The 26,151-nt window shown below is 48.2% G+C and overlaps 1 protein-coding gene across 1 annotated transcript; it reads left to right on the top strand.

Moving 5' to 3' along the window:
- Positions 1 to 5,324: 5,324 nt before the first annotated feature.
- On the top strand, positions 5,325 to 25,441 carry CLIC4 (CLIC family member 4). The gene is made up of 6 exons (XM_085209017.1): positions 5,325 to 5,549; positions 14,407 to 14,516; positions 18,854 to 18,979; positions 19,735 to 19,841; positions 20,626 to 20,807; positions 21,315 to 25,441. Exons 1-6 carry the CDS (start codon positions 5,478 to 5,480, stop codon positions 21,477 to 21,479), a joined length of 762 nt encoding a protein of 253 aa, XP_085065143.1. The 5' UTR covers positions 5,325 to 5,477; the 3' UTR covers positions 21,480 to 25,441.
- The last annotated feature ends 710 nt before the right edge of the window (positions 25,442 to 26,151 follow it).

The following is a 26,151-nucleotide window of genomic DNA, read 5'->3' as shown; positions in this document are numbered from 1 at the left end:
TGCTAATACTGTGTATTTACATGTTAGTCAAGGCAGCCCTTCTGAAGTGACAGGGGAATATGTTGCTGCAACAGCTATCACTAAGCAGAGAAAAAGAATAATCAAGTTTAATTAGATTGTAATAATTCAGCTAACAGTCAGTCCATGGGAGTGAACGTAAGGATGGAATGAGTCACTGACAGCTTGATATCTCTGGTTCATAGTGAAGAATGATGTATTTGTTGTGTCAACACACAGGAAACAATAGCAGGTGTGTTCAATAACTTAAAGTCCATAGGAACCCACTGTAGGACTGATTTTGTCCATTTGCGTGGCTCTGGGAGATTTGCCTGTGAGTGCATGGAGCTCTTCCCATGCTTTGCCACAGAAGTTCTGCTCTCAAAAGGAATTGTGTTAATATTCAGGGCAGAGTCTGCTTTTCTGCTGTGTAAAATGCACAGAGATCTGAAAGGCATTAATCTGTGTTTGGGTTCCATTTTCAGGCAATGACATTGCAGGAGGACGGTGCTCACCCTTAAACTTGTGCTGGGGATTGTTTGCCTGTGCAGCTTTGGGAGAAGGAAATAAATAGCTGTTAAAGCATCAGTCATAGTGAAGCAGATGAGAAAGTTCTCCTCTTTTGTTTTACCCTCCGCTGAGATGGGAGAAGGGGGAAAAAGAAAGAAATGGGGTATTTAACAACATCCACAGCTACATCTTTTAACTGTGTGGGAAATGTACAGGCATGGTGTATTGACACAAATGGCATTGGATGTGAAGGGCTCTGTGTCCAGGCAGAGGGAAATGCTGTGGCAGTGCCACCACTTCTGAGCACTGATGTGGAAGAATTACCTTTGTCACTGCTGTGATATTTTTTTAATGAGACAGAACTGTGGCTCTGTCACTGCTTATTAAAACCTCTGCAAGCTCACATGCACCGACGCAGGGGGATGAGGTGAGAACACTGCATGAAGTGCACCATCACCAAAACACAACTCAGCTCTTTCTTATTTATTTTTAATCCGTTACAAGCACGTGAATGACTCCTTCCATTATTTATGCTCTGGGAATAAAGGATGCTGTTCTCACAGGCTCTGCTTTCAGCTTCAGCTCTGCTCTACGGGTCAGGGAAAGTGGCCACATCGCTGCCACCCACGAGAGAGGTGACTGCCATCACTGCTGGGTGTGATGGTGTGATTCCCTCCAGACTGCATCCATCCATGCAAGGTGTTCACCACAAGCAGGGCTGGATTAGCAGGATAACAGCAGGCAGATGGTGTGGACCTTTCCTACAAAGCAAAGCTTTGCCATGCTGCCAGGGAGCCCCAAATCTGCCATCTTCAGGTGAGCACTGACCCTTAAGGATGAGGGGCAGGTGGGGACGATTTGGGTTTGTCATCTCAAAATGCACATTTCTTTTACTAACGAGGAGCCACGGTGTCATTTGAATTTCAGGGTCCCACAGCTGTCACCTGGGGTGGACGTGGAGGATCCTGAGGTGGAAGTACCTCAATCTGGGGCTCCAAGCGGTCGTCGTTATCACAACCTCACAGCAGTGCTACAGAAAAGCCACCGTGCTTAAAGAGGTGATGATTACAATTGCAAAACCAAATACCTGTTGCTCAGAACGACCAGAATTTCAGCTCAAGCAGGCAGAGCGTGTGCTGCAGGCAGCAGGCTCAGCTGTGCACAGTTTGGAGCTCTCTGCCTGCAGGATCACTGCTCACCTCATCCCTGTGGCTTTGGGTTCACGCTCAGCTCTGTGCCCGCTATGGGGTGTCAGGGAGGTGGGGCAATTCCTGCTGCTGTGTTGAGAGCTGCCAGCACTGCAGATGTTGCTGCAGTAGAAATAATTGCATCAACAAAATGATTTCTAAGTCCTCATAGCTCCGTGTGACCTTTGCTTCTTTTCCCCAAATGGATTTCCTTTTCTTTTCTCGAGGCCTTCGGAAAAATCTGGCTCCTTCCACGGTGGCTCAGAGAGGAGGAAATGCGATCCCAGCTCCCTGTGCCACCCCAGGACAGCAGTGCTGACACCATCGCAGCCTTCACCCAGAGAAGCTCTGGGAGGGCTGGGGCTGTTCCTTCCAGGTGTGCAGGTGGAGGAGAGCTGGAGGTCTCAGTTCCCCTCATCTCGGCCCCATGCTCCCAAGCCCTGCCTGATCAGATCCCTCTCAGCCTTCTCCACTGTGAGGATGGATTATCGTACAGGAGTATATGGCTTTGTATCGAGTGGGCACGGGGATAAGGAGGATTTGGTGCTGGCTTTGGGGCGGCTTTGCTCCGATGTTTACCTCCAAAGCGCAGTGCCTGGTGTCAGTGCTGTCATTGGATGGGTGCCATGTGGTGGATGCAGGGCTGCCCCTCTGCACACCAGAGCCATCAGAGTCCCCATCTGCAGGCAGCCCCAGAATAGAGATCCAGGAGGAAGCATGGACCACAGCATTGCAGCACAGCTGGGTTGGAAGGGACCCCATGGCCTCTCAGCTCCCTTTGTCCCCTCCCATCCCCAGTCTGCAGGGGGAGGCTGAGAGCCATTCCCCCTCCCCAGTGCTTCAATGGCACTGAAGGGAGTGAGGTGGGAGCTCTGCACAGAGCAGCGTTCCTGTAACGTCCCATGCAGGGACCCAACGCAGCGCAGACAATGCGTGCTTTGTCCACTTCTGTTCTCCCAGTGCTGTGAGTGCAAACACTGAGCACAGAACGCGTTAATTACCGTCCAGCTCCCCGGGGTAAGGCCCATATGCCAACAACCAGAGCAAAGCATGGGAAGCACCGCGATCGTTAAGTGACGCTGAGCTGCAATTACTTCTTGATGAACGCTTGCTAGAAACACACAGTGGAGCAGCACCAAATGTGAGGCTGTGCAGAAGAGGAGAGAGCAAGAAATCGTGGGGTGGAGCCCACTCGCCATGCAGTGATGCTGTGAGCTGTTGGCATCAAGCTCACAGTGTTGGTTTTGGGCACGGCGCTGCGTGATGCTGCATCCTCAGCTGCTCGCTGGGCGCCTGCAGTTGGTGCTGAGATTTGGCGTTCGCCCCGACAAAGAATGAGCTGCCTGAGGACAGCTGGCTGCGTGCTGCAGCAAACCGCCAACTGTCTGACACACAGACAGACAGACAGACAGACGGCTGCTCGCTTCCACGTGGATGGGGAGGGCAGGGAGCTTCGGGAGCAAGCACTGCTCAACGTGAAGATAATGAGACAAAAATGAGCTCTGCTGGAGTGACAAAGCAGTCCAGCCCGGTGGTGGGGGATGAGTGCAGCCCCACATCTCTCCCTGTGCCCACGCAGGGCTGAAGGGAGCTGGTGGCTGTGCAGAGAGGGCCCTGCTCCTGCTGTGCCTCTGTGGGGCTCTGTGTGTTGCCTACAGCCCAGCCCAGGATCTTGAAGAGCACTGGATGAGATCGTTGTGTTTTTCACCCAGGCGCTGTGGTTTCTGCCCTTCTTTCATAGGTGGGCAGGTTCCTTGCTCAGCCTCACCCACCCCTGCTCGGAATTGTTCTGCCAAAGCCAGCCGGGTGCTTGCAGGCCTCACTCAGTGCCCTGCCTTCCCTTACCCGAGCAGCTCCAGAGCCAGGGTGGGGGTGTGGGGTGGGGATATGGGGTGGGGGGTGTGTGGAGTGGGGGGGTGTAGGGTGTGGGTTTGAGTGCTGCCCCACATTCAGACACACAGCGCTATGCACCAACACCAGCTACAACATTCACCTCCTCCACTTGGAAAGCTCAGGATGGAAAACTGCTGCGTAAAGGCCAAAGTGCTGAGAAGTGAAACAATGGCACACTGTGCTGCAGCCCGGCCAGAGGGAAATAAGGCTCAACGCAGCATAAAATAACACGGAGGGAGCGACCTGCTGCTCCGTGCGGAGGTGGGGGGCCGGCAGCGCTTTGTTCCGGCTCCTGGGCTCTGTGCAAACAGCTCCCAACGCGTCATTACACTTTTTCTGGCTCGTTTCTCGCAGCTGGAAGAGGTGGGAGAAGCCGCTGTGTGCCCGGTTGTTTATTTTGTAAAGCTCGGGTAAATAAATTGCGGGTACGAATGCAGAATCTGTCAGAAAGTAAGCGGCGATTAGAGAACAGGGAAACAATTGGGAGCGTTCAGAACCGCTGTGAGACGGAGGTCTGTTTGAATGGGGAGGAGGAGGGGCTCGGGAGGAGGCCGCTGGAGAGCAGGAAATTGTCATCTGAAAGTCAAATAACCGAAAAGACGTTAAGCAGCAGGCAGGGCCGAGCAGTTGGATGGCAGCAATGGGCTGCTCTGCCGGGTAACACCACGTGGACTCTTTTGTTGGAGAAGGAATCCGGCGGCAGAGCGGGCAGCTCGTCGTGCTGCTGCGAACCGTCAGCACCACCGCTGCTCTGCGCGGCCCCTGGGGGGGAGGAAAAGGAGGGGGGGGAAGAAGGGGGAGTTGCTGCTTCGCACTGCACTCCGAAGGATTCGCTGCTTCAAGGAGGGCTGCCACAACCCCCGCCCCCCCGGTGTGACAAAGCCCACGAGTGAGTTTGGGGCTGTTGGCAGAGGAGGGCCGGAGCGGAGCTGGTGGCTGTGGGAGCCTCAGGGCCCCTTTGGGCGGCAGTGAGGGCACAGCTCCCACCACCCAGCTGTGTGCTGCGGCTCGATGCGTCCCCCCTGCCCCCTCCCAGCCCTGCTCTGATGAAGGCGGCCTTTGTGGCACAGTTCTGCCATTAATTGCAGGCGGAGGTTCCCGGGCAGGGCCGGGAGCTGTTTGGTTACGGCGGCACCTCCACCCCGCGCCGGCTGTCCCACCCCGTGAGTCACAGCGGTTCCTTGGACTCTGTAAAACAAACAGGAAAACCTCCCGCCGGCGGAGAGAGCTGCGAAGAGCCGGAATGCGCTATTTTGAGGAAAATACTGGAAAAGGGCGCAGGGTTTAATTTCATTCCGCCGCTCCTCCCAAATCTCCTGCGCATTTTCTGCCCGGCTCCTCAGCCCTTGGCCTGAATAGCTCGGCAGAAACTAGGCTGAAGCTCAGCTCCCCGCCCCTCGCTCTCCCCCCGCCCGGCGGCGCGCACAGAGCCGAGCCCAGCGATGAGCTCAGCCGCCCGCGCCCACCGAGACGCCCCGAGCGCTGCCCCCGCCCGGCCCTTTTAGCTCCGCCCACACCTACGTCAGCCCCGCCCACATAGTCGAACAGCCCCGCCCGCAACACAGCAGCCCAGCCTATATTTGCGTTAACCACGCCTTACCTTCGCCGTGTCCCGCCCACCTCGTAGTTAACCCCCGCTCGCTTCACAGCGCTAACCGCCCCCGAGTTCAGTCGCGCTCCCACACCGTTGTCCCCGCCCCCTTTCTGTGACCGCCTCCAATCAGGTCACGCTCCCTGTTCTGGCTCCGCCCCCATTCCGAGCCCCGGGGCGCTGTGCGTTGTAGCGCGGGGCGGGTCGGGCCGCAGTCGCGCGGCGCGGGCGAGGCGAACGGCGGCGGTCCCGTCCCGGCGGCGGCAGCGGGTGAGGCGAGAGGCGGCGACGGTTGCAGCATGGCGCTGTCCGTGCCGGTCAATGGGCTGAAGGAAGGCGATAAGGAACCCGTCATCGAGCTCTTCGTTAAGGTACGGTCCGGGTGCGGCTCGGGGCGCTCCGGCCGTTAGCCGCCCGCTCGCTCGCTCTCCCCGCCGCGCTCCTCCCGCCCCCAGCCGCCGTTCCCCGTCCTGGGCTGCGCGCCGGGAGCGCCGCGGGGGCGCGGGGCGGCGGCGGGTGACGCCCGTGGCGCCGCGCGGGGCGGCCGCGCACAAAGGGCCGGGATGGGCGGGGCGAGGCGAGCGGCCCCGTCGGTCCTATCGGCCCCGTCGGCCGTCGGAATCCGAAGTAACGCGACGCTTCCCGTCCTGCGGGGCCCGGCGGTGCCGCTCCGCTGTTCCGTTCGGTGTCAGAAGTACCGATGCCCGCGTTCTTTCTGCTCCGGGCTGCTTTGAATAGTGCCGCCCCAGAAACAAAGCGCCTCGGTGCTCGCGTTGAATTTTCCGAACGGTGCCGTAACGCGGCGATGCGGCGCCTCCGGTTGTCGGGAAGCGTTCGGTGTCACCGCCCCGAGTTCCGTGTCACCGCCGGGACTTGCAGCGGGTCGGGTGTTGCCGTTTTCGGGCTGTGAGTTTGCTGTGCAAGGGGCGTTTCGTGTGTGAAAGAAAGCAGAATCACTTTTTAAGCAAAAATGCGTGGATTCTGCTCGGTGTTGGACCAGTAAAGATGTTGGTGTCTATGAAAGGGAAAAAGCAGGGAGCGTTTCCATCACCCTTGGCTGAAACTTTACCAGCACGGGTGTATGAGGGCTGTGCTCAGCAGGACCAGCCCATGCCATCTCCCTGGAGGAAGCCTTTCTGCAGTGCTGTGAGCTGCCTGCCTTCGGGACAGGGTTCAGCTTAGGAAGCATTTGGATTTGTTGGCCTTCGTGCTCTTCAGGTAAGGGTTGTTTCCCTGGAAAATCCTGCAAAGGAAGAACACCTCCACCCCAAAGCCGCCCCGGCAGTTGTTGCTGGGCGTTGCTGCCTGTCCCACGCTGCACCGATGCTGTTCAGCCTTATGGCAGCAGTGGTTTTTGTTTGCTGTCCGTCTTGCCAAGCTCATCCCTCCATGCAAATGCATGCAGCGTAATGAAAGACACTCATGGTGTCTTCCTTGAGGAGCGCTAGATTTTTGGTTTAATCTCTTTTTATCAATGGGAAGCGCAGCGTCTGTGTTTGTTTCACAGCTTTCTGCTGGTTCTGGGAACAGTCTGGCAGCCTGAGCGAGAGTTAGAAAGGGTTTGTTTGAAGTTCTCTGCATTGCACAGCACGTGGGCTCTCGGTTCTGCCCCAGCACTGTCAGCCAGCAGCTGTTCCGATGGGGCAGCAGAAGGACTTTGTGACCAAGGGGAGAAATCTGTGCCAAATGTCTGCAGCTGAAGAAGGGCAGCAACTGCGTGGCCTGAGCGCAGGGGATTGCAGCAGGCAATGGTTAAAGCTGGGCGAGCAGAATTGTGGAGCAGGGGGAGCTGCTTGGCTTCGTGCCTAAGGTGTGGGGGTTGAACGTTGTTAACCCTGTGAGGTGGGCACGCAGTGAGCCTTTAGTCGTGGGTGTATGGGGCTGCTTGATGCCCGCTGCACCTTTGGGCTGTCTGTTGTAATGGTGTTTTCATAGGCTGTGATGGAGGATGTGCAGAGGGGGACTGAAGTAAGGAAACGCTTTCTGTTATGGTGCTGGGATGGAGGTAATAATGTGTTCCTTGGGCTCATAATGATTAACTTGAGGAGCTGTTCCATGGGGCCCCTTTAAAACTAAGTGCAGATATTTTTCGAGTCTTTCCTCTGAGAGCTGGTAGAGGAACCCAGTGATGTGTCGGATTTCATTTTGTTTCCTCGTATGTGTGCATGTATTATTAATGGGGAGGCTTGATGATATGCCCTGGTGGCATTGCAGAGCAGTGAAGACCACATTGCCACAAACTCAGGCGTTATGATCTGAATATAATGCACACAGCCCAGTTACGATTGCAATTTAGGAGATCAAATGTGGATTTTCACTGTAAATAAAAAGCGTGCCCAACTGCTTTGGTCAAACAGGACAACTCATCTGTGGAAACCACAGGACGGAGCCTGTGTACAAAGGAGGTGGGGATGGAAGCTGCCCGCAGTGCGGCCTTTGGCATCCCAGAGGGCAGGGAGGGATCAGTGCTGCTAATAGCAAGGTGACAGCAGGTGTGTGAGAAGGAAAACCCAACCAACAGGAAGTCTGTGGTCGTCTGTCTGCTGGCAGGAGGCACTGGGATGCAGTAGATGTAGGTGATTGCTAAGGAATATACCATCTTCACCCGTGCAGCATGTGCATACTCGTCAATTAATTAGACCTTGGGTATCTGGCAGCTTTCTATGGGGTGTCGTTGAGAAATTGGGCACCTGTTTTGAAAACGAGATAGTTTCAGTGTGCGGCACACGGTTTGCTCTGCAGAAAACAGCTGTGAATTCACGTTTAATAAATATCCTTCACAAACTCCCAGCGGTTGTGAACCACACGGGAATTTGGCAGGTGAGCTCTTTGTGTTGTGGGATGTAGGCCTGTTCACACTGAGCTCATGGCAGGAGGGGGTGCACACCAAAGTGTGCTTTGTCTGAATTACAGCTCATCAATAGGAGGAAGCAGCAAAGCTGGAGGCACAGCATCGTTTCCCAGCAGTGCTCCTCTCAGGGGCAGGCCTCTTGATAATCCTGTTAGGTGAGGCTCTTCCTTATGCACAAGATCACCATTTGGAGGTTTTAATGCAACAACTTCAGCACCTGAGAACATCTCAGCCTGTCCAGTGAGTGCTTTGCTGTGTGCATGCATCCCTGTGAGCTGCTGCATGGCCATTGGGGTATGCCCTGTGCTGGACTGGAAGCTTTTACCTCCTTCAGACAGCAAAGCAGTGGGAAGCAGGCCTAGAAAACATCTAGCCGTAATTCCAAGGATGCCAAGGATGGCACAGAGGAGGGGTGTTTTTTTGGTCAGGATCTGCTGATGGTGGAAGCCATGGCTGCAGGAGTGTGTTGTGGGCTCCGGTGCCGTGGTGAGGGATGCAGCTCCGCGCCCGTGGGCCTGAAGGGAGAGGTGCTGCTTGTGACTGAGTGGAAATAACTGAGAATGTGAATCCTCTTAAAAGAGCTGGCCTGTTGGGAGGTCAAGATAGCTGATGGCTGAGAGGCGGCGGGCGGAGGTGAGGAATGGCTGTGTGGAGGTGTGGTAATCTGTGCTGCACTGGGCACGGCCTGGTGTGGCGGAGGGGCTCTGGGTGGGCACAGAGCTGTGGGTCTGCAGCTCTCTTTCACCACCAACTCGCAGATTTTGAGGGCTGTGTTGTCTCTGGGAGCCCAGCCAGGGAGTTCATCGGACTTTCAGCTAAAGCAGTGCTCTGGTGGACTTTGCACTCAGGGGTTGCAAGCGCAAACTTCAGTGCGCTTTATAAAAGGGGAAGAGATCTGGGAGCTCCATTTTCTCCCACAAACCTTTTGGCTTCTGTCACACGAACCATTCTGTGCAGTGCAACAACACGAGGCCTGCACTCTTCTGCACCAACACTTAACAGTTAAAACACCCCCAAACAGAACCACTTTGTCTCCACAGGAGCTTAAACAGGACCTTGACGTCAAGGGCTGTAAATTCTTTACTCGGAATGTTGTTCTTTTCCTCTAAAAGATAATGGTTAATTTCTTTAAGCTTGTTTTGATTTCTTATTTTTTTTTTTTCCCAGCTCAGGTCCAACACAGTCTGATTTTTAGAGCTTAGAATGCTGTGTTTGTTTATGCAGAAGTTAAAAGCATAAGCTAAGCTGCTATTAATTACAGCCTTCTTTGTGTGTGAGTTCTCCAGGAGTTCAGGCTGATTCCTCGTATTGTTGGCCAGACAAAGGGCAAGGAGCTCTGTGTGAGGAGAGGAAATGACTGCGTTCTGTGCACTGAATGTCCATATTAGGTATAAACTATATATAGGAGTGTAATCCAGGAGTGAAGTCATATCTGTGTATTTTCATGGGAAGAGCTAATGAGATCAGTCAGTGCTACTGGATCGGCTTCAGAGCTTTTTGGCTCCGTTAAAGAATGACTATTTTGGCTAGACTTTGGTCTGTGCTTTGGAGGGCTGCTATTTTTAAATGAAGGAAATAGGTTTTTGCGTGGTTTTGTCTAAAAATAAGTGAAAGAAAGCACAAGTACATTGCTGTAATCCTTCAAAGTGATGTTTTAGCTGCCCTAGTGTGACACACTGTGCTGGATCCTAATGAGATGAGGCAGCGTCCTGAAGGAGGAAGCTCTGCTCTGCAAACGAGGAGCTGGGATCCTGGTGCTGAGGGATGTGGGACACGCTCATGGATGGCACTGGGACCAGAAGCAACAGCAAGCAAGCATTCCTGCAAACCCTCATGCTTTAGCAGCTCCAGAATCAAGATTCCAACTCCTATTTCAGCCTGAGACGATGTTTTCTCCTTGCTGGAGCATTTGAGTGCCCTGTTAGCAGGGGGTACCGATCAGAACTGTAGCTCTGCTTCAGTGAGTTTTGAGAATTTGAGCAATGTTTTCATTGCTAGGCAGTTCTCTTCCATGGCTATGGATGTTTTCTCTCTGGTTTGGTTTTCTGGCAGTTGGTTTTTAGCTGTGTTGCTGCTTTCACACGTTGGAACTCCCCGGTGATGGATTTTCTATAGAGAAACTCATAGTACTGAATACTCAACAGCCTAATTGGCAGTTTCCTACTTAATATTGCAAGAATATGTCATAGCAAATTTCAGCGGATTTGGACACGTTTGTCTTATCTGGGTTTGTTACAGCTGAATCACTTTGTTAAATGTATTGCCTTGGTGAAAAGGCGTGGAAAAGGTGAGCTTGCTTATTTTTCCTACATCAGATCAGGAGAAACTCACGTGTGAGCCATCTATAATAACCCCACGTTGTTGTATTCATGACATCAAGCTGATTTCTCCACTGAAGAAAGTGATGGATAGTATTTAATGCACGTTTTGAACTGATTCTCCCAAAGGATGAACGTGGGATAATGTCTTTTCTCCAAAGATCATAAAGCACTTAATTAATTTCAATTGAATCACAAAGTTACTTTCATACATCCTGAAAATCCCACAGCTTTTTTTTCCCAAAAGCTTTGTGCTAAAAATCAGGTAGCGATAAGCAAGAGCTGCACAAAGCTGTCCAAGACAAATCTGCTAATAATTTGGATAGGAGTGGCATCACAAGGCTAAATACAGCTTCATCCTAAAATGGTCACTGCTGTGCGAGTCAGATGTGTGACACAGCAGTGACTGGAGGAGCTGTTTGGATGGGCTGATAAACGTTTCCGTTCCTGGTGTGATATTCAGAGCTCTGGTCCTCGCAGGGAGCTCCGTTTGTTCATTCATTCATTTTGAAATGCTCCTGGGGTTTACGTGGATGTTGGCTGATGTGGAAATTGGTGATAAACCAAGTGAAGATTACGCAGCTCACCAAGAGCCAGCGGTGCTAAGGTTGCTTTTCCCCTGGGTGGGGTGGGTGACGATCATCATATGGAAACCACAAATTAATCATCACAGACTTCTGTATTGGCAGATCGTTCCAGGTATGAGCACAATTAACCAGGTGGAGTGTTACCAAGCTTTAAGTTCCCATATAAAGGTTGAAGAGAGGGGTTGTGCTCATCGATACAGCTCATATGGGGATCACTTGTGCTGTCCTACTGCTCTGCCCCAGATGGTGCCCGCCCACCCCTCCTCCTGCACATCTTATCTGCAAGCCTTGCCCTGCAAGCAGCACGGAATTCTGTTTATCCAGCTTGGTGAGATAAAGGCTGGAGCTGAGCTGGAAGGATTGAGGCTGATACTGCTGGGCTGTTCTCTGTATTACGTGGGGAACGCTGGACCGCTCCTCTCTGCGTTTCCACCCCTGGGCTTTGAGCTGCTGTGTGTTTTTCGCTTGGATCACTTTGTTAGTCCCCCATAAACAGTTTCCTTTAAAAACACTGCTCCGTATGGGATTATTTGCTTATTTTTTGGATGAGCTCACTGCTCATGAAACATGCAGGAGCGATTGTTATCTGCTCTTTGGGGCCATGGGCATGCATCGTGCTGCTTTTCTCATGTCATCTTCCCAGCATAGTATTTTCTTAGTTAAATCTGAGATACGGATTGCTGAATTCAAGACCGATCTTTTATTATTATTATTTTTTAGTCTGTTTGCTTGAACTTCCAGTGGAGAAAATGGCTCTGAAGCAGCTCTTGCAGAGAAATTGGGCAGCCCATCTCCCTGCAGGAGAAGTCCATGCGTGTCCCAAGAAGCAATGCATTGCCTTGGCAGCACGGTGCTGCTCCCAGTGACGCAGCATGGAGGTCTGAGCAGCAGCTCCTGCTGCATCCAATGCAGGAAGATGGGAACGGGCCTCTTGGGCAAGCACTTACAAAGCAGAATCCCTTGCCTCAAGAGCATTGAAGCCAGAAGTTTCTTGGCGTTCTGACTGCATTCCTTTTCCAGTATGTGCTCAGAATAACTTGGGACTTTTTGGAGCAGAAGTGGGACAACTCTTTGAATGCAGATAGAAAAGTCTGTGCTTTGTTAAGCTGTTCAGTTGCAGCTTTGGAAATGCATTCCGTTTAGTTAAAGTTGCTGTTGGTTGGTGGGCTTTTCTTTTTCTTTTTTTTTTTTTTCTGATTCAAGCAATCTAAGAAGCCCATAATGCTCAAACAGAAGTAGATGCTATCAAATTGCTTGGTCATTTTGAATATTATGCTCATGCTGGGAGAGAAGAAAAGTTTCAGTACGAGTCGGTATTATGGCATGGATGTGTTTGGCCTTTTTTGGTCCTCATTGGAATTGCTTTGGCATTGGCTTAGGAAAATGGGCTTTGCTGAAGGCCGTGGTTCTGTGCTGTGCCATAAAGTCCCGACTATTTTTTGTTCCCAAAGCAGTTTTGCTTTGGGTTCCAGATGGCCCAAGATTTCACTTGTAGCGCAACAAGCCGCTCCGCTCCTTGAATTGTAGAGTGCTTTATTTCAGCTGTGATCCTTCAGCCTTCCCCTGGAAATAATATAATCCTGTGGAGATAAAGAAGACGTGGGTGCAGGTGAGATGAGACCTCAGCAGCATGTGTTGTATTAGCTAGCTCTGCTGGCTGGCTTCGGTGTCAGAAGTGCTGAATTAAAGATGAGTGAGCAGAGCTCTGCGTCCTTAAGGGTGGAACTGTGGGCTGAGCCTGGCGTCGTGCTTGCTCGCAATTGAAGGCTGAGATAGGTTCTGTATCACAGAATCATTTCTGCTCCACGGTGTAAATTAGTCTGGGAAGTAATATATATGCATAGAGATAGGTATATAGATATATTACTTAGGGTGGAATGGTGGGAAGCAGGAATACACTCATTGTGCAGCAGCTCCATCCTTACAGTGGTTGTATGCACAAGAGAAAGGTGTGCATTGAGCTGAGTGCCCAGGCTGGCTGCTCTCTTTCATCAGTTTATGATGTATGCAAAGCAAAAAGCAAGCACAAACCCCTGCACAACTTTCCTTCTTCAAACGTTCATTAGTGGAAGTGGCAATGGTTTGAAGAAAAATGGCTGTACATTGTCTGCAACAAAGCACGAATTGAGGGCGGCAGAAGTCAGTTTGAATCCTCCTGTTCTGGTGGAACTTCCCTGCTGAAAGGCATTTGAATTTTTTAAAGGTAAAAGATCTTTTTGAGACACTTTGGATGAAAAGCTTTCTTCTTTCCCTGCCCTTTGGAAGTGCTGCTGCTCACTCTGTCACTTGCACAGTCTGTGCTCTCCCCACTGGGGCCCCTCTCAATGGCTGGGAACTGGCAGAGAGCTGGAGAAAAAGCAATTCCTTTGGTGAGTGCCCAAACCTTACTCTGCTTCTCTTTAAATGGACCTCCACCAGCCATTGCCCAGGCTTTGCATTCAGCCCTTCCAGTCATCTGCCCTGCATTTCACATCGTTGTTTGGTGCACTGTGTCAGAGGAGGACAGGCAGTGTGTCCTACAGTACAGTCTAATAACAGCAGCAGTGGAGGAATCAGCACATGTCTCAAGACCAGGCTGATTGAAATCATTCTTGGAAGTCTTCTGATAATAATACACAAAATCCTGTAGTTTTTTTTTTATATATATACAGCAGTCTCAACTCCTGAACCAGGGCTCAGACTTTACAACAGCACTCAAGGTTTCCACTGTCTGCTTCCATCCCGCTGAAAACTCAGATTTTCCAGCTCAGCTCTACACACTGCACTGTCAGGGCAGCGATGGGATGTGTGCCATGGCCAGCTGCCCTGGGGTTGCTCACTGCTGTTATACAATAACCTTTCTTGTGGCAGCACTTGTTGATAAGTTTCCTATTAAAAAATGTCTTTGGAATATGAGCAGCAAAGTTCCAGTGTGCACAGCTCTGTTCTTCCTTGTAACAGCCGTTGGTACAGCCAAGATTTGGAGCTGCTGCTTGCAGTTGGCTCGCTGCAGTGCCATGCAGTGAGATGAGCAATGGACTGGAAGATGGCTGTAATTAATTACTGTGCCTGGGGGGAGACGAAGGAATCAATCCAACAAAAGATGTTGGAAAATTGCTGTTGAATGTGCGGCTGCTCGGGGTGAATTGCACTGCAGTCGTAGGTATATCTGCTACCAAAACAACGTGGTGGGAAGATCCAAGAGGAAAACACAGAAATAAAATAACAGAGGCCCAATATGTGAAGTGTGTTGTATGCTCTGAGGGTGCTTATCTTTGTGCGTTGTATGGGGGTACCTTTGAGTGCTCTGTTCAGTGCATTGGGAGTGTTCCTGCTGTGTGCTCTGCTCTTTGGGAGAGCTAATGATGTGCAGGCAGCAATGTCCATGATTTGCTACTGAGTCTGTCTCTACACGAAGAGCTTTGAGTATACCTGTGTATGTGGCACTATGGCACTTGTAACAGCTGTGATCTGCTCTCTCTCTCTCCTGCAGGCTGGCAGCGACGGGGAAAGCATAGGAAACTGCCCTTTCTCACAGAGGCTCTTCATGATCCTTTGGCTGAAGGGAGTGGTGTTCAGTGTCACAACAGTTGACCTGAAGAGGTAAGGAATGCTTGGTGCATCTCAGGAGCAAGAGTACAGCGTTTGTGTGGGGCTTCGAAGTCTTGCATGGCTTGTTTTCTGAAACATAATATATATATAATCCTTAGAAATACTAAGCAACAACCATGGTGTAAATGTTAGTAGTGTCTATAATTATATCACACTCATAGAGTCATAGAATGATTTCAACCCCCTGCTGTGTGCAGGTCGCCAACCAGCAGCCCAGGCTGCCCAGATCCACATCCAGCCTGGCCTTGAATGCCTCCAGGAATGGGGCATCCGCAACCTCCTTGGGCAACCTGTTCCAGTGCCTCACCACCTTCTGGGTGAAAAACTTCCTCTGTTCTTCTCCTGTAAAGCTGATCAGTAACATGGGGTCTCTGCAAGCAGAGCATTGCAGGCTGCAACTTTGATCCAATAGCCAATGGATTCTGGATAACTGTCACAAATAATAACATGCAGCCACCCTTCTCTTTAAGGATGTTAAGGTGAGGTTGGTTATCATGCAGTGGGAATATAGGAATGGCACAGTGCTGCAAGTCACCTGAGCTGAAACTTCTGTATCTATGGGAGGAATACCTGAATTGGTGAGAAGAGAGAAATGGGAATGGAGGAATCTCAGTTTACTGAGGTTGGGTGTACTTTTATTAGAAGTAGCAATGCACCATTCAGCAGAGGTCTGCTTCTCTCTGGTGGGAACAGTGTTTGCACAGCACCAGTGTGACGTCAGGGACTGAACTCTCTGGAGAGGAGAAACTGCTCGTGCACACAAAGCTTATTTTTGGAAGTAAAGCCAATAGGAATGCAGCATTCTCCAAAGAACTGAGTGTAAAATGTGTGAATCTCGCTGGACTTGCTCTCTTCTTTTAATCTGGTTTTGAAGGGACTGACTTGGTTTGCTTTTGCTTCAAGAAACAACGCATCCTCCACTCTCCCCTCCGTTTTGACTCTGACAATGCTGGTTTTCAATTACCAGTATTACCTAATTCTCTGCCATAAGGCTGAGGCAGACCACTCCAACAGAGGATAAAAAAGAGCAGCTTTTGTCCATTGTTTGCAGCTTTAAGATGCTCTCTGGCCAACGTGGGGTATTACTGCAGATGTAATTCTTGTTGGATGGGGAAAGCACAGAATGAGTGCAGGAATAGGTCAGATGAGCTCTGTATTTTGGTGCACACTGAACATCTGGTGAAGGATGGAGCACTGAGGCTGGTTCAGGTTTGAATAGAGGGTGATGCAAACTTTAATAAAGCTTTGGAAGAGGGAGACACAAACAGAACCGTTCTGGATGGTTTCATACCCCATTGCAGTGCACTGCAGAATGCCAGCTGCTTGAATGGAAATGTTTTATGGTGGCTTGTCCCCTGTTAGCATTACCAGAATGTGATAAGTGCTGGATAGGCTCTGCTTTAGCACTTCTAATGTTGTCATAGGAAACTGATTTCACAAATCCATTGTTCAAGCTAATTACTGTGTTGTTTTTTTATCCTGTTATAGGAAAGCAAACTTGTTTGAGAAGTGGATAGCAGTGTGCTTTTTGCATCTGGATTTATTTGGCTAGCCAAAAGGCAGCGTTCCCTTGCAGAGCATGCTTCAGCCTCAGTGTGACTTCAACTCAAGGGTGAAAGCAGCTCTGTCTGTGCAGCTCCAGAGGTCAGGGCTGGATGTAACAGCTCACAAGTTAACAACTTGGGATGCTGGAAAAAATGAGTCTGGGTTCATTGACTTTGTGACATGTATTTTTCCCCTCCATACTTGCACTGAGCATCACACTGCACTCACAGAGAACATTTTGCAGCCCTCAGTTCTCCTATGAGGACACAACATGGGCACATGGGCAAACAAAGTGGGAATTACAGCTCTGTCGAAGAAATAACGCGTTTCTTCCCTCTGTGTGGTCAGACAGAGCCTTTATTCTTTCCCTTCACAGAAGCAGCATTTCATCTGATTTGTGCTGCTGACGAGCAGAGTTACAGTACATAAATCAGCCTGAGAGCATTGTTGGGCTTGTAGCAGCACTCAGGGCTGGGCTGCATTCAGTTGGGTTTCGAAATCCTATTTTAAACATCTTGATTGTGTCGTTTTTAGTTGGCAGCTGAAGATTAAATAAAGAGAGAAGTCAATATAAAAGACTGCCCAGGACTGAGTGCACCTTCAGCAGCGTGAAATGCTGCTTAGGAACTGGTGGCAGCGTTGGGTTTGGGTTTGTTTCCTGCTGATGTTTTCTTCACGTTGCTCTTTGGGCTCTCATTTCAGTGCTGCCATAGTTATCAATCACAGTAGAGTGGACATCAATGTGTATCACATGGGAGTTGGACCTGGTGACCTTTAAGGGTCCCTTCCAACTCAGACAGTTCTCTGATTCTGTGTCATATATGGGGCTGGCTTTTGCCTGATCTTCAAGAAATTATTGAAACAATGAGTGTTGCTCTGGTTTGTGGCAAAGGCACAGCCTGCTTGTGGCTATTCTGTAACCAAACAGTGATGCTAAGGAGTTTGCCCATGTAGTTAGCTAGTGATAGCTGGGTGTCTAAGCCTGTGCTCCTACCTCCCAACATCACTGCAAGCTTTGGGGCAGGTGCTAACTACCATGGCATTGCTTTGAGTGGTTAAAGAACACTTTTTCAACAGCCCAATTTCATCTCTGAAGTGAACATCACTACAATATTCTTAATTCATGCTTGGCTGCTAAGGGAGATTGCACTCAGAGCCTTTCAAGGGTGTTCCTTCACACTGCTGTAAGCCAGGGTTTGTTGCACGTCTGCTGGGGAGTCAGACCCAGCTCTGTGGGCTGTGCTTTGTTAACCTCTGCTTTCTTTGAAAGATGCACACGGTCCAAGTGAGTTCATGACATATCAAGCCTTGGGATATGCTCTCTGATTCTTTGGAAAAGAGCGTGGAAAATGAGGTTTTGGTTAGTTTATTGGACTAGTCTGTTTCTGGAGTTAAATATTTTTTTGTCATAGTGTTGCTGTAAATCTGGTGGTCCTCCCGTGTTGGTTTTTAACATGACATCCCCTTTGAGGAATGTTACCTAGGCAAAATGCAGAACTGGAAGTGAGCCACAATGACTTCCTTTAATTGTTGTGGGTTACAGAGCTGTATTTAAATGAAGTGTTCAGCTGAAGTTAATGCTTTCACCGGTGGCAAACCTTAAATCCTAAAAGTAAGAGGGCAGTGACAATTCATGCTTTGTGGAAGCTTAAAAATTGACTGAAAATGGTTAATTCCTTGTATTAACATCTGACTTCTGCCACCTGGCTGAAAGCAGGGATTTAATCGTCTTAAGAATGAAAATCCTTTTTCTTATTCAGTTTTTACACATACAGCCAAGTGCTCAGCCCTGCCCTAAGTATTCTGTGGCACTGTGTCCCATTGCTGCTTCCTTGCAGTGGGCAGGAGGGGAAAATTGTGGCAGGAGACCTTAATCTTGTAAGAAAAGCTGCGTTTCTAGAACAGACCTGTTGCTGTGCTGCTTAACAGCGTTTGAGTGCTGTCCCCAAAAGCTCTGCTTTCTCAGGCTGGCCTTGTTTGTTACCAACCTGCTTCCCTGCACAGCATGGCCAGGAGGCTCTCCAGCCCCACTGCAGGAGGGAGAAACCAATTCCTTATGGAGCAGAGAGCCTTAGCTTGGCTGGAGTTGGTACAACAGGAGCTGGAGCAAACCTTCCAGCAGCAAGAGACATCAGCAAAACCAACAAGTGTTTGAAGCTTGGTTCTCTGTTTCCCTTGGGTCAAGTCGTGGTATCATCCAACATACATCCCACTGTGCTGGTATTATTTGTAAATCATTGATATTTTTGCTGGAGGAAGCTTCAGACATGTCGTTTTTAAACGTGATGTTTAAAAATCACCTTGTCCGGAAACTGTGCACACAGCTAGTTCTTACCCAGGGCTCTTTCAGGTTTGGTTATTTGCAGAGAAGCTCTGTGCAGAGTGGGGGGATTATCTCTGCCTGCAGATTACGCTATATATAAACTCTGTAGTCCAGATCTTGGAAAGAGAAAGCATGCTGGGGGTGTAGTGTTGTGTATCTCCCAGTCCCAGCCAGCGTGTCCAACGTTGTACCATTGGCTTGAGGGGGGGAAAAAAAAAAAAGCCCACCCAAAAGGTAGGAAGGAAGTGGCTTTTCTTAAGCACTTGAAATGAATTGTTGGTAAGAAAACATCAATCGAGATGTAAAGTTGCTCTTCCAAAGAAAAATAGTGATATGTTTTCTGAACTGCCAAGAAGTTGGGAACCTCCAGCAGTGCTGTTGTGATTGTAGCATGGAAAGTTGTGGATGTTGTCATGGATTTCCCAAGCTTATTTCTGTATTCCTTTGTATTTCATCCTAGAAAACCAGCAGACCTTCAGAATTTGGCTCCAGGCACTCATCCACCCTTTATAACTTACAATGGTGAAGTGAAAACAGATGTGAACAAGATTGAAGAGTTCCTGGAAGAAGTTTTGGCTCCGCCAAAGTAAGTGTTCAAATGAGAATGTGTCACCTTAGATTAGATGGAGTGGCCTTAGAGGGATTCCTTGCACTAATTAGGAACTTCTTTGGCATCAATAAATTGAAGATTAGGCTTTGGGAATAGTTTGGAGTTCTTTTACTTGTAAGCAGATGAATTGTGGATGATCACACAGAACTGATGACTACAAAATGCAAATGGAAAGTAATTTTCTAACATCCAGTTTCTTTATATTGGACATGACAGCGAGTCCCAGAGATAAGAGTGCTCAGTATTTGGAATTTATGGTCGAAAATACTGAGCACTTTTTGAGATCATTAGATTACACAGCACAAGAGTGTGAAACGTGTGGGTTCTAAACTACAGCCACGAGGCAGTGGCAAAGTGCAGGCACTGCCTTTAGTGTGGAAGGCCTTCCTCTTCTATTAAAGGATCTGGAGCCCGTGATTTTCTGGGGCTATAGAATGTTAACTTGAGAACAATCTCCTGCAAACAGAAAGCAGGCAGGAGTGTTCCATTCTTTGCCTCTGTGCTCCACTGTGTCACAGCTCTGCTGAAGGAGCCTTTTCTTGTTGCCTTGGGTTGTTTCAAACACTGCTCGAGGCAAATGCTTGGTTCAGAAAGCAGCAGTGTGCTTTTGTTTGCCTCTGAGATGTTGGGTTTAAAACTTTCCCTCGATGGCAGCATGGGCTGTTTCTTACAAAATGCCATTTCCTACAAGCTGGTGTATGGTGACCATCATTCTGATTTTTGCTTTCTAGATACCTGAAACTTTCTCCAAAGCACCCTGAGTCCTACACTGCTGGAATGGATATTTTTGCCAAATTTTCTGCATTTATCAAAAATTCCAGACCGGAGGCTAACGAAGGTAAGTCCCTGCAGTCAGTGCTGTGCACACATTGCAGTGTTTTCTCAGCATTATTTACAACCCATGCAATCTTTTTATTGCATTGAGTTGAAAAACAGCAGCTACAGAAGCCGAGGAGGAAACAGTGAGTTTAACACAGGGGTATTCCAGCATTCTGTTCTGCCCTGGCAATAAATGGGAGTGTTCTGGTGTGTGTGTGTATGTCAGGGTGGCAGAACAGCTGTGCTTTCTCTTGCTGAGAAATGCTTTTTGTTTCTGTGGGTTCTGCTGCCCTCTGCTGCTGTATGTGCAGAACCTCCACGGCTGCTTGCTCAGCTCTGCCTTGTAGCTGAGCATGTGACATTAAAGAGATTATGTTTAAATGAATAGCTTAGCTTAATGCTAATTACTTTAAGCCAGTTAGGAAAAGTCTTAAGAAACTGACATAAGCCACTTTTTAAACCAAAAATAAACACTGTTAGAGCAGTTTTAAAGTGCTGCAAGCTCATGTGTAAACCAACTTTTAGATAACGTGCATGTGTGATATTTAAAGGGATTCCAGTTCTGTTTCAGTGTTCCAAGTGAATTCCAAGTCAGCACCAGCAGTGGTGTTGCTACAGAATTTGTGCAAGTACCAGCAGTCCTCCACTGTGCCACCTGTGCCACTGTGCCACCTGTTCTGGGGAGCACAGTGAAGTGGATTTTGTATTTTAGATCTGGTGTCACTATTCAAATGTTAATTTGCTTTGAAATTTGCTTGCTGTAGTTGGTTTCTTTTTCCTGTTCTTAACTCCTTCCTCTGTAGGCTTAGAACGTGGCCTCTTGAAAACCCTCCAGAAATTGGATGAGTACCTGAACTCTCCCCTTCCTGACGAGATAGATGAAAACAGCATGGAGGATATTACAGTTTCTACCCGCAAGTTTTTGGATGGCAATGAGATGACACTAGCAGACTGCAACCTGCTGCCCAAACTGCACATTGTGAAGGTAAATGGCCTGGGGGTGTTGCACGAGGGGGAAGCACTTATGGTCTGTGACATGCTGGAGTCCAGCCCCTTCCCACCGTGTGTAGGATCCCACCTACATCTAAGTGCAGTATTAGCAGAAAAGAACGTAGTAACAATGCAGGGAGATCATTGGGGGGGGGAAGTCTAGAAAGCTGGAAGGGAGGTAGCACAATAAGTGCAGGAGAGGAGGTGGACCTGTGTAATCGTGGCTTGGTCTCTTCGCACTGCTTCCAGTGACCTTTGTACGTTTTGTACTGCAGATGGAGCCACAGATTAAGCTTCTGCCTGGGTGCTGGAGTGTTTTCCTTGGTGAGGACAGAATTAAAGGCTGTGTGAGGCAGCGCGCTGTCGGGTCTGGGCATATCCCAGAGGGACGGGTTCTGCAGAATGTGATGAATGTGTTGGAAGAGCAACAGAGCGAGAGAATGAGGAGGGATGGAGAAGTGCTTCGAGTCTGTCAGTTCGTAACCTAACCCTTCTGTTCCAGGTGGTGGCCAAAAAATATCGCAACTTTGAGATTCCCAAGGAAATGACGGGGATTTGGAGATACCTGACCAATGCTTACAGCAGGGATGAGTTCACCAATACCTGTCCTGGAGACAAAGAAATTGAAATAGCTTACAGTGATGTAGCCAAGAGACTCACTAAGTAAACAGCACTTGCAAAAAGAGACGACTTCTTGCGTATTCCGTAACAATGCTTCTAACAGACTGCTCTTTTCATATAAGATAGCAATTTTTTTTAATTTTTTTTTTTTTTTTGCATGAACTTGCAGTTATTCAAAGTTATGGTGGATAGACCAGGTACAGTAATTACCTAAAGTTTGCAGACTTAATTATAGGCTTGTTTTTCCTTACCTCTTTTCATGGCAAGTCATATTATTAATGCAGTTATGTTCCTATTGTTGTGGGGTATTGGGTTCTTCAGTATGAAGAGTTCTCTTGCCCCCATTCCTTTTATTTGCAAACATTTGGTCCCCATCTACAAATTGGTCTGGGATACTGTCTTTCTGTATGGTACAAGGAATATTTATGTATTTTGGATTTTATTGCTCTTCCAGAAGATCTATAACACAGTTGTCATATGTGCAACACATCGAGCTGTACCTGTTCGTCTATCCTGTTTTCATATAGAAGGGAACTTACTCTCCAGAAAAGCCATTTGAGAACTATTTGGCAATGCTTTTAAAATAGATTTATATATATATACATATATATTATAATTCTCTTGGATTTGAAATCACAGTAATGGTTGAGAATGGACTCACACGTGAAACTTGGATTTGAATGACCTCGAACATCAGGAAGTTTGAATCCAGGCTTGTGCACTACAGCCAGGAGCTCACGGTGCAGAGTTCACATTTAGTTGTGTCTTCAAGAACGTGGTGAGATCGAAACAAGAAAGCAATTGACAGCTTACACTTATCCCAAATTCTGAGTTGCAGCAAATGAATACCTGTCAGGATGCCCTTTAACATCACGAAACCAAAAGAATTGGATGCTTGCCATCTGTTCACCTTAAGCATTTCAAGTGGCTTTCTTTTTGGTAGTTAAGAGCCTTTATTTTGTATAGGTCTTTCTGGTGATATTTACTTACAAGTCTTTGCTGTCATAAGCAAAATGTGTAAACGTTAGTGACGAGTAGCTGCTGTACGTGGTGGATAGCAGTGCAATGATGGGCGATGCAAAACTGAACGCTGAGAGCCCTTCGAGTTGGAGTCCTGGGAGCTTTTGTAAGCTGTTTGATTTTATGTTTGTCCTAAAGAAAGCTAAAGTGACCTTTAAAGATAACACTTGCCTTAAATTATAGCTTTCCCTTTTCTTTTTTCAATCTGAAAGGATATCTGTTAGCTACACCTGTAAAGAAAGGGTGCGTGGAATCCAGTCCTGTACACTAAACTTACCTGAACTGCTTTCTGTGCATCTGGATTGCAGCTTTGCATGATCGTAATCGTTGCACTACTATACGTAATCTTTTTACTGCAACACTGAGGAATAGCACTGCAATTTTTTTAGGAACCAATTTTTGAGTATTTCTAAAGTGGGGAGATAGTTTTCTTGTTTCAGATGAATGATTTTGGTGCATGGAATAAATGGCTCGGTTATTTTTAAGAGACCACCATAAACGACTCCAAAGAACACTAGACTTAAATGCCTATTTTTTTGTAAAGCTACTTTTGTATTTAACTGATTTCAGAAGCTGGAAAGTGCTATTCCTGGTCGGTTGTCCTTGGAATATTTGACATTCTGCAATAACACAAAGGCCCTCACATAAACACTTTTATACACTATTATTTTTGGTAAGCCCAACTTTTCTAAGCATCCTGCTTTTGCTACTTTATATACCTGTGACATTAGCTTGATGTAGAAGAGGTAGAGTAAGAGATGTGCATTTGTACACGTGGCTTGTGGTGCCTTGTCCTGCCTTCCTAGAGCTAGAACTGCAGTATAAAGGCAATTAGAAGGCCTGTTACACATCCTTCTAAGAAAACCATAGATACACTCAGACCTTACAGTGACTTAATACAGGAGTGTTCAGGCACAGAAGGAAAATCCTGCAGAGCGACCTGGTTAGGAAGAATTAATCGTTGCCCTTTATTAGTTACTGTGTTCTGATGTCACGCTCTCACCCTGAAGGAAGTTTCTCAGCCATAATGATCCTTTGTAGGGGTCCAGTCTCTGCTGCAATGTGACATCTAGAAAAAGGGATGACTTCTTTTGTCAGATAACAGCATTTGTGTTGATGTAGAGTTGGAAAAGCCTGTTGTGGTGCTCCTTGCTCGTACAGTTAACCCTTCAAAACAGAGAATAGGAAGGGATGCCATCAGTTTGTTACATTCTGAGCTCCCCTTTAAAGCCCCAGTCGTTCCTTGGAGCTGTCTGAGGCTCTTTCTAAGAGCACGTTGGCCATTGCACTTAGCACACCTGCATGCATGTCAGCATGGAGCAGCTCTGTGCAGCTTCTGTTGTGCGTGCTGCCTGCATAGCAATGCACGCAAATGCCAAACCTGCTCAAGCAGCAGCGTGCTGTCTTGTAATGATAATATATTCTGATAATATATTCTCCCTGCTTTCCAGGCAATCTTCAGACCATTGTAATACGCTGTATTCAGCATGAAGTATTTTAATGATGCTGTCTGAACACTTGTAAACAAAGCCGAGGCTTTTGCTGTAAGGAATGTGTGCTTTATGTCCTCACAATGCAGTGTTGAGCATTGGAGCCTTTCTTTTAGGGGCACAATTCAAGCAAGTGCCAGGTTGGTAATTCCAAAACGTGTGATGTGTGACAGCTGTGAAAGGGCCCAGCATCCTCTTGGCTTCTTACGGCACAGCTGTGTGGTGCTGGGGCAGAAGTTGGCCATCCCTTGTGGCTTCAGCAGAGCTCAGTGGGGCACTGCACTGCTCTCCCCCCAGGTGAGCTCTCTGAGCATCGCTGGGGTGGCGCGAAGCCTTCGCGTCTGGTGTGGGCAGAGCGCTTTCATCTGGCCCCAATCAGCAGCCCGACATTAATTAAAAAAAAAAAAACAACCCTTTCATAACTATGTAAATTCTTGACTTCTGTCAACTTGTTTACAATCTGATCTTTGAATGCATTTTTAATTTCATCAAACAGCAATTAATCTAGCCCTGCTTAAATTTAAAATGATGCTCCTAGCCCCTTCTGAAGCAGTTACCCTTTCAAGTAGGCATTCCAGTTTGCAAGCTGGCTGCATGTATTAGCACGCTGAGCAACTTGCTCTAATCCCAAGCTGAAACACTCTGAATTTTCCATTAAAACAGGTGACTTCTGTTCCCTGAACAGAAAACCCATCTGGTTTCTGCGGGAGAACACATGAGAGTATACGCACGATTTTCTTTCTTTTCCCTTTCAACAAAACTTTCCTTCTCCGAGATTCCCCGTGCGTACCCAGCTACGGGTTGACTGAGAGCCACGGGAACTTCTGGAACATTCCGTGCTCTCTGCAGCTCTCCTGCTGCTCCCTGCAGGTCTGTGTCAGTGGCCCTCGTGGCCAGGCGCAGCCACAGCTCTCCTACGTTTGCATTTTCCCATCAAATTGGTGGTTTTTTTTCCTGCGGCGGGCATGCCTGAACCCATGGAGAGCTGCATGTCGTTCCATGATAAGAGGAGAGATGTAATCGAGTTTTTATGCTAAAGTAGCAAATTAGCATTTCATATCAAAGGAGCACAGACATGAATAAATGGGAGATGCCTGCGCCAAACCCGCTGATGCCTATCTCAATGGAGAACAAAAAGTGGCAAAGTGCAGTCAACAGTTTTTTTCCACCCTTTGCCACTCGGAGTACGATCTGAATGCATCCCATTAACTTTTTTTTTTTTTTTTTTTTTTCAGAAGAAAGCTTTATCCCGAGTGAAACATGTTTAATCTGCCTCAGAACCCGTGCCACTAACTTCTGCTGTGTTCATAGAGGGAGGGGGGAGTGGAGCAGAATGGGTTACAGAGACTCCCAGCACAGGGTGTGGGGAATACTTGAAGAGTTGATCCGATCTGTTGTAGTTTGCTTCTGTCTTTCACCCTCTGGAACATCTTTTACAGATATCCCAGTGTACTGCTGGCAGCTATTGTTAAAAATAAAATTATATTTTCACTACCAAGCAGATCTTTCTGTTGTTATTGAGGATTTCTTGTGTGCGTGAGCGGTGCCCTGAACTACTGGGCAAGGTCTGAGTTGATTCAGCTCTCAATCTTTGTTTTTTCAGTGCTGTTGTGACTTCAGGTGGAATGCACTCAGCTCCTTGCGTTACTGCTGGCTGCGGAGTCTCTTAGCAAAGCAGTAGAACAAGTTGAGAAGTATTCTACAGAAACTTGGAGGAGGTTTGTGTCCCCCCCTCCATTTCCCACATTCTTATGGGGAAACGCTTAGGAGTTTAAATTTGAGCGTCTCGTGGCTCTCCAAAATACCACATTTTCAAGTTAAACTAGAAGAATTGATGACCGTGACGATTGTAATGGATTTTCAGTATTATTTCCAACTGTCTTGCACCCAAGTCACCACTTCAAGAGCTGAATTCGTGTCTACAGAAATCACAGACTGTGACTTTCAGTGCTCTTAGCCCACGTTTCAGCCCTGGTCCTTACTGCCTTGTGCTTTGTAGGTATGTCTGAGCTGGTTGTGGTCAACACTGGGTGCCCCTGTCTGGGTGTAGGTGGGAGCAGAGACCACCAGCCGATGGTGGAACTTGGGAGCATCGTCCCATCCATCGCTTGTCCTGTGAGTGTCTGAGGTTCATTCAACTCTAATTTTTCCCTTTTGAAAGGAAACCTGTGGAATCCAGCTGACGTCCCCAGAGCCCGTGGGCTGCGA

Source organism: Meleagris gallopavo, chromosome 25 (genome assembly GCF_905368555.1).
Source record: "Meleagris gallopavo chromosome 25, MGAL_WU_HG_1.1, whole genome shotgun sequence".
Lineage (NCBI taxonomy): Eukaryota > Metazoa > Chordata > Aves > Galliformes > Phasianidae > Meleagris > Meleagris gallopavo.
The sequence above is the reverse complement of the archived record's forward strand: the minus strand, read 5'-3'. Positions and strand labels throughout refer to the sequence as shown.

Coding starts and splice junctions, on each gene's coding strand:
- CLIC4 (XM_085209017.1), top strand. CDS start 5,478: ATGGCGCTGTCCGTGCCGGTCAATGGGCTGAAGGAAGGCGATAAGGAA. Junction 19,842..20,625: donor CAGACCGGAGGCTAACGAAG/GTAAGTCCCTGC, acceptor CTTCCTCTGTAG/GCTTAGAACGTGGCCTCTTG. Junction 20,808..21,314: donor CCAAACTGCACATTGTGAAG/GTAAATGGCCTG, acceptor CTTCTGTTCCAG/GTGGTGGCCAAAAAATATCG.